The 16,016-nt window shown below is 40.3% G+C and overlaps 1 protein-coding gene across 1 annotated transcript in view; it reads left to right on the top strand.

Moving 5' to 3' along the window:
- The window catches only part of PRTG (protogenin), a 79,149-nt gene extending 63,762 nt beyond the window's left edge, over positions 1–15,387 (top strand). The window contains exons 12-20 of the mRNA XM_061447036.1: positions 2,264–2,359; positions 2,903–3,089; positions 4,741–4,868; positions 5,576–5,746; positions 9,352–9,534; positions 10,711–10,831; positions 11,753–11,918; positions 12,214–12,318; positions 13,355–15,387. Coding sequence (XP_061303020.1) covers positions 2,264–2,359; positions 2,903–3,089; positions 4,741–4,868; positions 5,576–5,746; positions 9,352–9,534; positions 10,711–10,831; positions 11,753–11,918; positions 12,214–12,318; positions 13,355–13,744 — 1,547 coding nt within the window. The 3' untranslated portion in view covers positions 13,745–15,387. The remainder of the gene's footprint in view (positions 1–2,263; positions 2,360–2,902; positions 3,090–4,740; positions 4,869–5,575; positions 5,747–9,351; positions 9,535–10,710; positions 10,832–11,752; positions 11,919–12,213; positions 12,319–13,354) is intronic.
- Positions 15,388–16,016: the final 629 nt, after the last annotated feature.

Genomic DNA, 16,016 nt, shown 5'->3' with positions numbered 1-16,016 from the left:
AGTGAAGATGATCAGTTCTGGGTGACCACTTTCAAAGGACAGAGAGTTTTTGAAGGTGCTCGGCAGGATGATGAATTGTTGTGTCTGTCATCCTGGGTCCTGCGGAAATGCAGCGGGGGTCTCTTCTGCAGGAACTTGTAAAGGAAAAGGTCGACAGTGATGCTTGGCTGGCTGGATGCCACCTGGGTAGGTGAAATCTCTTCAAGGGTCTCTTAATAGTACCCGAATTCCCATTTTTTCTAAGAACCACTTGGTACTTCTGAAGTGTAGCTATCTTCCTGGTTGAGCTTAGTGTTTTTAAATGCATCTTCCCTTCGCATGTCTTTTGTTTTTACCAGGTTTTAAGAGATTGCAATGGTTTCCATATAATTTGCTTACTCGTTTTCTGAATTTTCAGTATTAAAATTCCATATTCTCTTTTATCACATACTTAAGGTTATTTTGTGTGTTTGTGTCCATCTCCTCCTATTCTCTGTAGTTTGTTGGGAACAACTGATGTCCTCTGTTGTTAAAGTGATAGTGTAAACTGAAAAACAGAACTTCAAAGCAGATGAGAATATTACTCTAGTTAAAAAAGAAATCACAAGTTTTTTTATGTTTTGTTATTTATATCATCTACTTGTGATGTTAAAGTCTATTTGAAAAATGGGAATGGGCTCCTCTTGCCTATTCTGCCACTAGTGTTAAACACATTGAAGAAATACTTTAATCTAAATTTAAGAGCCCCTTTTGTTTTACAGCTATATTTAGGTTTTGGTAAAACAGTATCTTAAAAATAAACATACATAGAAATGTAAGCTCTACCTGGCAATAGTTAATTTAAAGCTGATGGTGGTAACTACAGCACAAAAAGATTGTCTACTTCAAAAGAATATGAAAAGATTTTATAAAATGCATTATTATGAAATTACTGTGCTGTGCTTACGGAAACCTCAAATCAAGAGCTGTTGAGGTTGTATTGCTGGTGCAGAGACTGCAGAGGGAGCCAAGGATCCGATGTGAACAAAAGTCCTATTTGTGGTGAAGAGATGTCAGGGATTTGTGTTCCTGTTTATTTCATGAGAGAGGCTATGTCAAATCCCGGCTAAAGTGAGAAAGAAAGAGCAGAGCTTACTTTGAGAAGGGACAATGTTGCGGTGTTTTAGGGCAAGGAAAAAATAAACAAGATCAGCACAGTTATGTAACATCTAAACCTTCTGAAAATCTTAATAGAAGGAAATAGGCTCATGACAATAGAAGAATGTCCTAATGCCTACATCAGTGCTGGGGTGAAGTTTAGCTAGACCCAGAAGAGCTCATACGTACTAATAGCAAATGCTACCACCTTGCAAATCATCATTGTCTAGAAGGGATTTGTTGCAAATATCAGCACAAGGGAGTAGGCTGCAGAGAAGCAGTGCAGCCATCCTGGGGTTTTGCATACCTAGCCACCTATGGGTACCCTGTGCCAGCCCCACTTACGGAAAGCTCAAGGCCCCTTTTGAGCTCATTTCTCTGTAGTAATTTTTCACCTGGATCAAGGCCGGTGTATCATTAACAGAGCTGAGGGAAGCAGCAAACTGCAATACAGCCATCCACAGATGTGGCCAGAGAAGGGGAAACAGGGAGACCCTTCAAGCTGGGACAGTGACCTCCTAAGAATGCCAGAACAAGCTTTCAAGAAAACACATAGAAGTGGAAGTTGTTAGTCACAGGCACTGTTAACAGTCAGTGTTCTTTCACAGTACATCTCCTCTTAGAACCTGGAACAAAAACATTTCCCGTTTCTTTGCTGGGTCCTGTCTTCCTGCCTTTGCTTTGATTGCCCTGCTTCGTTACAGCCTGCTTATCCAAAAATAAATGTTAGTTTCTGTGGCCTCATGCTGGCTGTTTTAACAAGTCTTTATTATATACTGAAAACACGTTCAATATGCTGAATCCTGCTATTAAATCTAACTCTATAGCTATGAAGGTGTGATTTTATTACAGATAGAAATGCGGTATTTAATCCTACTCCCACTAATTGTTGTTACAAAGTTCTGTTTCAGGCTGTCAGAAGCAAGACTGGGAAATAGTGGCTGATTCTGGGAAAAAATTCAGAGAAATTCTTAGGGCTGGAGAAAGGACAGGCTTCCAGGCATCCAGCCTGCTCATCGGGCTGCTGACTGTAGTGGACAAGTTTTGAAACAAACTTGCAGGAGAATCAAGTTACCTGGCTATCTGCTGAAGTCCGAAAGTCCTTACTTTTTACTTGAGTCTCATTATTCCATTTCTCTTTGTATAGATCCTAGAAGAAAGTATCATGTAAGGCTGCTGGCATATAACAGTATGGAAGAAGGTTATCAGGCAGACCAAACAGTCAGCACTCCAGGATGTGTCTGTAAGTGTTATAGGTGCATGAAGAATTTATTAGAAGCTGAGATGTTTCATGGTCCAGCAGCTCTGTGTTTTTAACCTATAAATAATCAATTAATTCAGTGTAAAACAGAGAACCAGAAAGATTGTATCTGTGACAAGTACTATCCTAGTCATCCTGCGACTGAGACAATCTCCAGTGTTCATGAGCTGCAGCTGAGGAAACAAGATAGCTACCAAGTTTTCCTCCACTGCTAGATTGCCTGCATCATCTAACCAGTGACGTATCATGTGTCTTATGAGAGATTTATCTCTCTCCTTTTTCTCTATTTATAGTTTTGACTTTGGTCTTGACTAAACAAGTGGGACTAGAGAAGTGATAAGTGACATGTATTGGGTTGGAAGCTTGAACTAGATTCCTGGGTCTGAATTACCAGATAGTGCTGGGTAGGGGCAGATTTGAATCTTAAACCTTTGGCTTAAAGGCAGGCTCAGGCCTGTCTTTGAATCATACCACTATCTGTATACAGTTCAATAAATAATTAATGCTCCTTTTTGTTCTGAACAGCTGTCCGTGATCGCATGGTGCCACCACCGCCACCTCCTCACCACCTCTATGCCAAAGCTAACACTTCATCTTCTATCTACCTTCACTGGGGAAAGCCTGCCTTTACATCTGCACAAGTCATTAACTACACAATCCGCTGCAACCCAGTGGGACTGCAGAATGCTTCTCTGGTTCTCTACCTTCAAACGTAAGTGCAGTGCCGCTAATGAGTCTAGGTTTCCCATTTCCAGATCCTTTTCACTCAGATCCTACTCTTCCTGCTCTTAGTTACTTTTTACTGTAACAACTTTTATCTCCCTTAGAGGACATTGCGTTTTGCCCAGTGGCTGCTAGTTTTGTTTCTTGGGTTTTTTAAGACGTGTTCATAGAACAGCTTTGTTCACTAACTGTGATGCTTGTGTTGGATCCCTGTACAAGTTCTTGAATGGCTATTTAGCTAAGTTGAATTTAGTTTTAAGGTCTTTTTGAACCAAACAAAAGAGAATAGGTAGCTTGTCTGGGCAAAGTGGCTTCATCCAGTGTCTGATTTTAAGACTGGAATCAAGAATTTTTGAGATGTGAGAGCTCGAGCATGTTACTGTGGGAATGCCACATTCCTGAGTGTGTGGCACCCTGCCAGGAGTGCGCTGAGTGGGAACTAGAGCTCTTTCAGAGAAGCAACACATGAGGCGTAGAATGGCAGAACAGAGAAGAAATTCTGCCTAGGCCTGGTGTCCCGCTCTGCTCAGGTGGCGTGGGCACAGAAGACACTGCTCCATTGTGACTGCCTATGATAGGGGCAATGGTGCTGTTGAGGGAATCCATGTAGCTCCCTCAATACATGGCTTTACTCAAGACTTCTAAATAAGAAAACTGCTGCCCTGAAAGATAGCTTCCATCTTAATGTCAGTGGTTTTCTCTTCAAAGAGCGCATCCCCTGCTGTATAACTCCTGACTTAACGATCTGACACAGTATAATCACCATGTAAAATTCTTAGTGTGCAGTATGGAGCATGGCAATGAATGCTGCTGTTTGTGATAGGATGATGCTATTGCAAATATTGGTGACTGCCTTTGCAGTATGAAAGATGAAAATACTAAGTGAGATTTAATAAAGCAATATCTGTAGAGTAACACCATTTTAAATTGAGATTTAATCTTGACTGGGTGTTACCACCCTGGTCTATCCCACCCCGACAGTCAGAATAAAGCAGAATGTCAACAACTGACTTTGTGATCAAATAGTAAACGACAATATTACAGTTAATATAATCAATTTTACAATTAATAAATTACCAAATGCAACTACAATATGAATAGGGAACATTCATATTCTACAGAGATCCCTAAAACATGAGGTGATAGAGGCTGTAAGTGGAAGGGGAAGTTGGATGCTTAGACACTGCCTGTTCTGTGAACTGAGAAGCAGATCCAGAAATAGCTGATGGAGCCAACATCATGTGCTTTTTCAGCTTGTGGTGCTGGTTGTAGTATAAGTGTTACTCCAGCTTGAAGCATATTGTGCTATGGACAAATGCAGAAAGAGCTGAGTTTGAGATACTCACTGGTGTTCTGGGCAGTAATATTCTTACGCTTGCTTGTGCGTCAGCTGTCCAAACAACCTTTAGCTTAAGTTAACTGACAGCACACAGAACATCTGCAGGAGAGTTCCAAGTTAGTACAATTACATTTTCAGGTAGACAGTGCAGATGGACCATGTGTCTGGACTTGCACTGGTTTGTCTTGTGTGGAACTGACAGTGGGAATCTACTCATGTTGACTTAAGAGATATCAATTGGGTTTGGGATCTTGAAGTCAACTGCTGCAGTTAAATGTATTTTATTCCTTCATCGGTACAGGTCAGAGACTCACATGTTAGTTCAAGGTCTTGAGCCAAAAACCATGTATGAATTTGCAGTTCGGCTCCATGTGGACCAGCTCTCCAGCCCCTGGAGCCCAGTAGTCTACCATACTACCCTTCCAGAAGGTAAGGCACTAGCTGAGGACCCCATAGCTCTAAAAATAAAGCTCAGTAAACCAAATGGCATGAAAAATTGCTTATTAATTTCAAGCTGTCTGAGATACAGATGTTGCTCTTCTTGGTGAGAGATAGAAAAGTGCTGTCAGGAAAATTCTTGTTTTGGAACTGGGAAATTGTTTTTCAAGAATCACCTAAAATCAGTAATGATTTTGATATAAAATTAGCAACCACTGAAAGGAAATAACTTGGATCAAAACTTTAAAATACGTATTGAAGAGGCATGGTTGTTTCCTAGGCACTATGGAAACATATTTTAAACCCCAGACTTCTAGAAACTGTAACCATATTACACATCTACTGCCCTGGCTGCTGGTTTGCTGCTCTGTCAGCTTGGTGAGTGGAAATCAAAAGCTGGAGGTCCATGTTCTCAGCATTGCAGTGTTTGGGACATACCCTGTTCACAGGGTAATGATGTGGGGGTTTTGTCAGTAACTGTTTCCTTCCGGAGTTGAAGGAAAAATACTAAATTTGCTTTTACAGAATCTGAGCTATTGATCAGATCAGAGTTAACAGGAGAGTTTCTCTTGAGGAGCAGTATGTGTTTGTATGTTTATCTGGGATGTAGCAGTAGCCATTAGGTCTGTTTCTTTCTGAGCAATTTAATTGCATGTAAATTAGGTTAGCCTAATAGCATTGTGTTACTGTTCTCACAGCACCATCTGGCCCTCCAGTAGGAGTGAAGGTGACTTTGATAGAGGATAATACTGCTTTGGTTTCCTGGAAGCCACCTGATGGTCCTGAAACAGTTGTTACACGATACACTATCCTGTATGCATCCAGGAAGTCTTGGATTGCTGGGGAATGGCAAGTGTTGCACAGAGAAGGTAAACTAAAATCATAAACCTGTGAACTGGATAAACAATAAGGCTGCTTATAAGATGCTTTGTTACTTTCAGCTCCCTTGGATTACACTAAGAAATTCATTTGAATGTTCATGTGAAAGTTATAAGAAAATTATAATTAGTTTAGAATTATTCCTATGGTTGCAATGAAAATGTATTAAAGAACAAATAATGCTGAGAAGGTGAGGGGAGAGCAGCTCTCTGTGTTGCTCTGGTGCTCAGTGTGTGCATGTGAACCAAAATGTCTCATAAATCCAATTACATCCATCTTAGCTCTGTTGTAACCAGGATTGTGATGGTTTCATTTTGTAAATGCGCTTTTTCAAGTCTCTGAAGTCTCTGAGATGCCTTGCTTTCCAGAAATAAATTTATAAATGTGGCTGTGTGGGATTAGATGTTCCTTTCAATCACTGCCAATCCAGTTAGCTCAGTTCACTTAATGAACTTTCCCCTACTCCCAGTAAATTGCTCTGCAAATTGAATTTAACTCTCTGGCTCTATTCTGCTGCTGAGCCCTGGCTAGCTAACCTAACAGGAACTCAGGTATGGGGATGTGAACTTCAGTCACATCTTTGTGATTAGATACTGTATACATTTTTATAGGGATTTTCCAGGATAATACTATGATTTGAAGAGCTGCATTGAGAACAGATTTCTACTATAGTCAAAAAAAAGAAAAAGGCATTTACTGTTCAGTTGGTATTCCAGACAGATAGAGGCAGTGCAGAATAGATAAAGTTCTAATTATATATTAAACCAGAGAGGGAAGCTCAGTGTTATAGAATAAAGTCATGTGCTTGAGTAGCTTATTTAAGAGGATTGCCCAGGAAAAGTTGCTATTTTGTTGTTCTGTGTTGTTTGATGGCTGAAAGCTTCGTTGTCAGCAGAATGAGGCTTGAAATTTTCCATGGAGAAAATTCATAAAGAAATGAGTGCACTTACAGAGGACAGAGTTGGTTTTGCCATCAATGAGAAGAACTGTTTTAGTTCAAAGATGGGGTTGTCCTTTGTGCTGCTCCTGAACAGAGGACGAAGGACCAACAGCCATTCTGAAAGGTGGCAGTGCTGCTTTGTCTTTGCTGGAGCAGAATGGTATTTGTTGGGCTGGCCTCAAGGAAGAATGGTCAGCTGTGAAGAGTGACAGTAAAATGACTATTACTGGCGAGCAAAAGTTGTGAACAACAACTAGTATCTGAAGTATCAATGAGGCCTAACTATAGGGGGAAGATTGAGCCCATGGTTTTTCACTGTTAAAATTGTTCAAAGAAACAGTGATACAAAGTTGTCCCATTAACTTGTGGAAGGAAACAGTGATGTAAAGTTGTCATATTAAGAGACCAGTTTAATACTAATTTTTACTCACTAAAAACCCCAGCAGATGTAAATTCTTAGAGAGCTTATATGTGAAGAGTGCATCTTGTTATTTGGGTGATGTCTGTTGTATGCAGCAAAGTGACTGAATTGCTTTCAGGTATGTACTTCAGCTCAGCCAGGGCTGTAAAACGGAGCAGCATCTCAGTGTTTTATCACAGGTATTTCAGATGAGGGGATGCCAATAACAGTAAACATTTTCATGTGTTCCCATACTAAAAGTGTTGTCTGGAATGAGCAAATGGAGAGCTATAAATCTCAGTGTATTACTATGTCCATCAATGCTAGGGTCACTGGTTTTGTATTTTGACAGATATATTAGGGTATGAGGCATGGCATTGGAGTTAAGGCATTGTGATGCATTAGGACAATCTGTTGTGCTCTTAATTAAAGTACAGATGAGAAAGTCTGAAAGAAAGTTAGCATGTCAAGGTAAAATTGGGCAAATACTGTGCTACACCCATGAAAGTCCTTTCACAGGTCACTTGAGATAGACACAGGGTTTGGGTTTTTTAATGAATTTATTGTGATAAGATCAGCTACCCTAGGCACTAATAAAGAGCATTGTTTTGTCTTGACACTAAACTTGTTCTGCAGAAGATTTGTAAAATCTTAACCCCATTCTGTTCCCATATCTCCAAAGACAGCCTCCAAATAAAAAAACAGCCCCTCCAAGCCAAGCGAAAACACCACAATATCAACCCTACCACCTATAAAAGGCATAGCACAGGCTTTAGTTTATGCGTGCAAATTTCTACCAATCCACCAACGTAAAAACCAAAACTCTCTAATTTGACTGAGCTTATCTTAGGCACGGCAGTGTTAGAAAATGTAACTGCAGTTTGCTGCTGATTTGTGATCTGAGTTACCTTCCAGCCGCCTTCCCCCTTTTCACCAGTTCCCTTCAAGTGGATCAGAAGTTACAGCCTTTGCACACTTGGTGTGCAGTAAATCAGTACAAAGTGCTTACTTGCTTTAGCGATGCAGCAGATTTGAAAGGAGCTGGTGGGAAAGAGCCTGTAATATTGAAATGTGACCTTTCGCCCTTGCTGGTGCTAAATATTACAGCTCCTTTGGTTACAGATACCTCACATTTTACTTCAAATGCTTTCAGCTAATGGGTGGTGTTTATGGAAGAGCTGAAACAGCTTTTGAAGTAGCTTCCCTTTTACCAAATGTATAATCTTTTCTGTCAGCAAAACGACCTTGTATTTTATACACTGCTAATGCTACTGTAAATTCTGGCTTCTGAATCTGATTTCAAAGGTTGAAATTTAGACTCAAGTCTGAGAAAGTGAACAGAATATGTGAAAGAGACCAAGGAATAGATTTTTACTTGTAACTGCCACTGTTTAGGGAAAGAAAAGCAGTATATTTCTATGGTAGAAAGAAACAGGCATTTTAGAAATGAATTGGAATTTTAAGCAGTAGTCTTCAGTGCCTAGCCAAGCAGAGCTCTTATTGGCTTTGATAGGAGTTTTGCCTGTCTAAGGACAATGCAAGTGAATCCTATTGATGTTCTTAATCTGTTTTCCTGCCTTCAGGGACTTTAGGAAATGAATCCTTAACATGTGAGAAAGACATTTTCTGTAGTATTTTTAGTAGCACAGCTTAGATGCACAGTAATCAAGGAAGCCTACGCAGGTCTAAATAGGGTTTAATTTTCTTTTTAAAGTATGGTTATAATGTATTCTTCCAAATCTGTCCTGTTCGTTTAACCAACTAGACCTGAAATTTGATAAACCTAACGTGAATTATTTTGTTACGACAGTTTTAATTCACATTCAGGCACATTGATTAGTATGTGGGGGAGGTCTGACATTCTGCTTTCTTTGCCTGACAGTCTGGTTACTAGCTGGAGCATCCTCACAGATAGGATCACAACATAAATGCTATCACACTGAAATGCAGAGCACGCTGGATCTAGGATTAGTATGCTGTGTATCATAGCCAGTACTTGAATCTGGGGTTTGAACTTTACTGGCTGCAGTGTGCTGTGGTAAAGTAGTAGGGAGAGAAGGGACAGAAGGGACCAACAGGCAACCCCAGTGTTCATTCTGTACCCTGTGTATGCAGGTTACAATATGCCAGCAATCACAGTCCTCAAACAAGATTAGAGGTGGTACTGGAAAGAAAGTGTACGTCCCAATGTCTAAATCTCAGCCTGTTCCCACAGATGTTGTCTAACTGGAACTCTTTCTCAAATCTTTTCATAGGAGCAATGACCATGGCTTTGCTGGAAAACCTTGTGTCAGGAAACGTCTACTTGGTCAAAATAGCAGCCTCCAATGAAGTGGGAGAAGGACCCTTCTCAAATGCGGTAGAACTTGCTGTCCTCCCAAAGGAGACATCAGAGTCTAATCAGAGACCTAAACGCCTGGACTCGGGAGATTCCATAAGTCAGTAGCAATGTTTTGACCACTGCTGTCACAAGCAGTAGGAAAAAAACGTCCCTGTTTGTTTTAGCTTGTAACCACTGTTGGGGTATATCATTCTGTCCTTACACCATAGAATTTTATTGTAAATGAAACCATTTTGGAATTTTTATCTCAGTTCAACTCAGAAGTGGTTTAATTATTTTGCTCAGAAGTTGTAAGTTTACCTTTCAAATGACAACACATAACTGTTTTGAATTTCACATCAATATCAACTTTGCAGCCACTCTTCTAAGGCACTTCCTTTAAATCCTTTGTTTAAATATCAGTAGCACTGGTGAAATTAGAACCAAAAAGCCCAGCAGAGATAAGATGGCATCTCAAATATGTCTGTTGAAATTTGCTGGTTCCTGGTATTTCAGCATCCCAAATCACCCATCAGTCAGCGATACACCAGCATATACTTTCACCAAACAAGTCAGCCCCACCTGCAGCTCTTTGGGGAGAACTTTTTTTAGCTTGTGGAAATTAAGGTAACATCAGTGGTTTCTCCAAATAAGAATGGAGTAACACATTGTCTTTGTCTGATAGAACAGGGTTTACCTTAGTGACTTATTACAGATTTTAAAGCGATTTGGGGAGGCCAGAGCTAGCAGTTATTCAGGTACATGAACCTTTTACCCTGCTCTTGTTACACATTGAATTCTGATTGAAAAACAGGGATTTTTCTTGCTCAGGTTTTCTTCCTTCCTGGAATTCAGTTATTTTTTAGGCCTGTCTAAGCAAATAGTCATGTCCTCAGGATTGGGTTAATAGACATATGATGTCAAAACATGAACTAAACTGAGCCCTCCTGGGCAGCAGTGGCTCCCTCCTAGGAGCCTTTTCTCTTTGTTATCTAGTAGCACCCTGCAGGGAAGGGGTTGAAGAGAGCTCCTCTGCTCCATGTTGTAGGTCACCAAAGAGGCTGTGGTGTGTGGACGTGCTTCCCCTCCCACACCAGAACTGTGTATACTCCTCTGTTTGGTCTACAAGTTTTGTTTTCAAAAGTGTCAAACTGTATGACAGAGAAGGTCTGGAATCTCATTAAAAGGAAGCATTTGTCTCTGTGGTTGTGACTGTAACCCTGTTAATATCCTGACAGGGAGGAGGGGGCAACTGTTCTTATTTACTGAGCTTTTCTATGTTCTTTTTTTATAGCTTATTCTGACTATTACCATCTGGACCAGAAATCAATGACTGGCATTGTTGTGGGGGTTTGCATAGCCTTGACCTGCATCCTTATCTGCATCCTGATCTTAATTTATCGCAGTAAAGCCAGGTATGTTTTTGCTCTTGAAGACTGAGCTCTTTCTCAAGGCACTGATTCTTGGGATGTGCATTCATCTCCAAGAGTACTAAGTTCTCTGAAGTACTCTGTCTCTTCACCTATTCCTACCAGCAGTGGAAACAAAGCACTTTGTTGGCTCTTCCTACTCTACCTGAGCCCCTTCTCCAATGAAGAGGAGGAAGAACTCACAGAGTGAGTCAGTGGTGCTTTGACAACTAAGTATGAGGCATGTTTCCAAATAAAAAAAAACCTTTTTGTGTCAGACAAGCATGCTGCTTTACATCATCTGCTCTTCCTGCTTAACCCTCCAGCCTGCCCAGACCTGGTTTGCAAGGCTTTAATCCTCTAGTGTTGCTGGACAAAACAAACTGACATAAAGCAGTGCCATGATGCAGTTTCTTTGCAGTGGCGCAAGCCACCATCTGTCTCGTCATCAGCTGCTATGGGGCATAAACTTGCCCAGTGACTTTCCATAACTTTGGGCTCAGAACAAAGCTAAGTTACTTGAAATAGCAAACTTTAAAACTGTCTGAAAGTGTATTTTAGTAACAAGGGCTTTTTAGCACATATGCAGGAAAAAATGCGGATTGGGAGACAGTCTCTGTGTAGCATGGTAGAAAGGCCTTAATATCATTAGTGGTTACTTCCTTCAAGTAATATTACTAATCATTACAATTCCTGTCTGCACATAAGCTTATAGCCTACTGTGTATGATTAACTGGAAGCAGATGTTATTTTTATCACAAGCAATAACATTTAAATTCCATGAGAGCTGGAAGTATTGTGTAACAAAATGTAAATGCCAAGAATATTACCAGTATTACTTGATTAATAATAGCTTTGAAGTTTATCCTTGATTTTTTTGTATTTTCTTCCTGTGGGTCAATTTTATTCTTGCTTAACGTTGTGTAGGAAAACATCTGCTCCTAAACCTGTGCAGCAAAGCACTGACCAGCTGTCACATACCAGCATCTCATTAGCCAGTGCTAATGAGGTGGAGAAGAGTATTGAAGGAATTGCAGAGAACGAAGAATCCTTGTTGCCAATGATAGTGGGAAACAGCTTTATCGATGCTAAGGTAATGTGAGCTTTACTTGTTCCCAGACCAGAGATCTTTCTTCTGAATTCATTGCTATAACATCAGAGTGCTTATCAAAAGTGAAATATATACACTACAAATCCACAGGAAGTTTTTCTAATGGGGCAGCACAACTTTGGCAATACAGGGTCAAATTTTCAAGACTTACCTGAAAGTTCAGCTAAGGATCTGATTCAGTACACTTGTTTCACTCTGTGTTCTGCAGATTGCAGTTTGACTCTGTCTTAGAAATGTCATTTGTGAAAATAAATGTGTTTGTCTCCATCCGTTGTAGGGGGGATCTGATCTGATTATTAACAGCTATGGGCCTGTCACAAAGGCTAACTGCAAGAAAAGGTGGCTGTTCTTCCAGGATACCAAGAAGGTGAAGACCGAGGAGGTAATTGCTCTAATGGGCAAGGATGTGCAATCTTTAATACCCTGTGTTTGTAAAGGAAGACATGTAGTTTTCCATTTATGGAAAAGCATAATTAGTGGTCTAAGTTTTAGTCGGGTGTGTTAAGGCTCACGGTGTTCTGCCTTGTAGTAAAGCCTTACAGAAGTTTTGTTTTCTGTCCCAAGTTGTCAGATAATTGTTAGTTGGTTGCTTTCTTGCCTGTGCCCTTTCGTCTGTGAGCAAAAGGATTTCTGTGTACTGGTCTGTGTGTAGCATCTACAGTACTAAATATGCAGTGATTTTGTATAAATAAAAATTAGTAATAGTATATAAAGAATGCTACCCTGACAGCTAAAACTTTGCTGAAGAGAACCAAGAGAGGGAAATTAAATTATTTACCCAAAATACTGAAGAAATTGAGAATCTGTGTAGAACTGTCTGGCTTCTCAAATGGTTACTGTGGACACGTTTGCTATTTGGATGAGAAAAATAACTGTTTAAAGCTGAAATGTTAAATCCTGAACATTATCATGCAAATTCACACCTGTGGAGCATCTAACTAATGTTTCTTGGATTGTAACTTGTATTGTGCTCTTGTATATTTAAGAAAGTCTTGATAACCATATTGTAAATTGGTATTCCAAAATATTTCCAGAAGTAGCTGCATATTTCTGATGCCTCTATAAAAAAAGTAGTTGTTACCACTCAAGGAGTAATGCTTAAAGAATATGCATGAAGAGATAGGAGAGAGCTCTACCAAGTGTGTTTTTAAAATACCATCAGGTCTCTCCAGTGGAATCATTCTTAATTAGCCATTCTTAGCTAGAAGGGATTATTTCATCTATTATGGAAGAGAAAAGTATGAGCAAGACTTGAGATTGGTTCTTTTTAACCTCCTGTAGGAAAGCCCAAATTGTTCCAAGACAGTGCTGTTAGAGGTTCTCTGGAGGAATAGGAGATAGGGAATGCAGTAAAACTTCAAATTCTGGCTCAGTTTTTCAGAGCCTGAACAACCTTTTTCTCTCTGCTGTTTACATAGCCTCAGAGAAGATTTGCCCAGGCGGTGTGTCTGTACCAGCCAGGCACCACGGTGCTGATCAGTGAGGATGACTCCCCCAGCTCTCCTGGGCAGCAGTCTAATTTCCAGGTGCCATTCAGTATTGCTGCTGATACAGAGCATTCCGCCAACAGCGAAGGAAGCCACGAGACCGGTGACTCTGGAAGGTTTTCTCATGAGTCCAACGATGAGATACACCACTCCTCTGTGATAAGTGCCACCCCTCCCACTACCAGTCCTTTTGCAAGCAGTGACTTGGGTATGAATGTGATGAGCTCTGATAAAAGTAACTGCACAGAGTCTCCTCTGCTGTTTGCGGCTGACCCGACTCCTACCTCACCTCTTCAGATACACTCTGCGGTGCAAAACTGACATCCTTAGGGCCAGGCCAGACATTCGTGCAGTGTATGTCTGTTCGAAGGACAATGAACAGGGAGCCAAAGTTTTATTGTGGAAAGCCTGGCTAACCTAGCAGGTGATCCCAGGCTTCTGTTGAATGTTTTTTTTTTTTTGTTTCTGGGTTTTTTTGCTTGTTTTGATTTGCTTTTAAAACTCACTCATTGTGAATGTTCAGTGGTCAACAAATGTGAAAGGACAGTGAAAATTCCTGACTTATGTTAAAAATATGTCACTGGAGCAAAGGGAAGGCTGTCGGCCCTTTTGCTGACTATCTACCTCAGTTTGCCGAGAGGTGAACTCTGAATGATGACTGCTTTACCTCATGTGTGTTCTAGTTGGTCTCAGCTATGAAACTGATACTTCCTAGTAGTGTTGTTTTATTTTGGGTTTGGTTTTGTCTGTTGGGTTGTTTTCCCTTCCCCAGTTGTGTGTAGAATGTATGCGTGTGTGCACATGTGTGCGCTCAGTGATCAGGGAGTTGTATAGGTAGGCGAACAAGATTGTTTAGCTGAAGCTCTGTCTTTAAAAAGAAGGAAACCTCAGAGTATAAAATGTAATGATTTAATGTGGTTGGCACAGAGGATGTTAAAAACGGGAAGACTGGAGCTGGTGTTTCCCCGTATACAGCCACAGGAAATCTTTTGTACCTCTTGATTTTTCATGACCCCAGTAAGCCTAGGACAGTGCCTTTTCCTCAGAAACTTGTGCCAGTGACTTCTGCCAGGGTATATACTATATCCGTAGGGCTCTGGGACATTTTGGGTTCCCCACCATGACAACTGCTTCCCCTTTAATGACAGTTAATGCTCAAAAGCATGGCAAAATGAAGAAGTATTCAGCATTTCAAAACAGTTTGGCTCTGCATGAGAGTCATGGAATAGATGATAATGCTGAGTATTCCAGTATCACAGTACTTCTTAGCAATGGTGCCTTGCATTATATATTAGAAATTACTGATTTGCCTTATGCCTTTTTAGAATTCGTAAGTTTGCTTTCGAGTACAGAAAGATGCCTTAAACACTTCTTAGATGTTTTAAGTAAACTGTGTCATGAATTTTATACTTCATTCTTACCCAGCTTCAAGTGCTGATAAGCACTGCTAGCATCGTGGTATGTCTCAGAGCTGTTTTTAGGATGCAGCCCTGCTCCTTGCCTTCACCTAGTGTGCTGTTAGCTCAGGGAGTGACTTTACCCACATGCTGATCTAAAACTCTGATCAGGCTACTATAAGAAACAAAAGGGCCAGAGCTTTAGTTGAAGAGTCTGTTGAAAGAGGCAAGTACTGCCTTGAACCCATGCAATTCCTGGTTTATACTACCTCCTTTAAAACTTATTCTAGTGTTTTTTGGTTTTTTTTGTTGTTGTTTTTTCCTGTACTCAGGGAAGAGTTTGTTACTTTTGAGCTGCCTCCCAGAAACGTGGAGCAAACTGACAGGGTATCACGTTTTGTTTTGTTTTTTAATAGGAAAGAGGGAGAGAGAGTGAGGAGGTTGGGACCATCCAATGTTATGACCTTGCCTGTATCTATATCCAGTATCCAGTTTCCTTCTCCACTCCTCCCCTTTCCCTGTTTTACTAAAAAAAAAAAAAAAAAAAAAAAAAGGAAAAAAAAGAAAAAAAAAAAAGAAGACCCCCAGGCGTATGTTTTTACTGAAAAAAAATGTTTAAATTGTAATGTTGTGAGAAGCAACCATAGGAACTCCTATAGGGCTCCATTTAAGTATTTTTTTTTAAACTCCCATTGACTTTACTGGGGCCAAGACATCACCCTCCAGGGAGGGCAGGCTGACTTCTGGTTTGTTCCTCATGTATCAAAAGGTGGTCACAAGTTATCAATAAGCCCTGATGTTCTTGTCTGGCTTGTGCTGAGGAATCGGCTTCTGGTTACTGTAGTTCTGTACCTTGTAACTGCTAGTTCTCAATCAGACAGGACACATTCACCTTTTATAACACTGTTGATTCAAATGCTTTAAAAATAATCTTGAACCAAAGACTTTTCTGTAGGGAGAAGGAAGCCACATACTGTCCAAAAATTACTGAACTAGGCAAAAGCAGTAGGTTTGAAGAGCTGAATACATTTTATTGTATAAGTAGTTACTAACAAAAACCAATAGGGCTTCTTGATTGTAGTTGATTGCATAGATGAGTTGTATGCTTATGCAATTTTATCTACCTTGTTGTTACAAGAGCCTTTAAAGAAATCTATAATAATACCAGCAGGTATCTCCAAAGACTTCCAAGTGTA

The sequence above is a fragment of the Pezoporus flaviventris genome, unplaced genomic scaffold, assembly GCF_033815535.1.
Source record: "Pezoporus flaviventris isolate CSIRO_AGI_PZ_B2104156 unplaced genomic scaffold, CSIRO_AGI_Pfla_v1 ptg000006l, whole genome shotgun sequence".
Taxonomy (NCBI): domain Eukaryota; kingdom Metazoa; phylum Chordata; class Aves; order Psittaciformes; family Psittacidae; genus Pezoporus; species Pezoporus flaviventris.
Note: the sequence above shows the minus strand (reverse complement) of the source record. Positions and strands in the feature narration are given on the sequence as shown.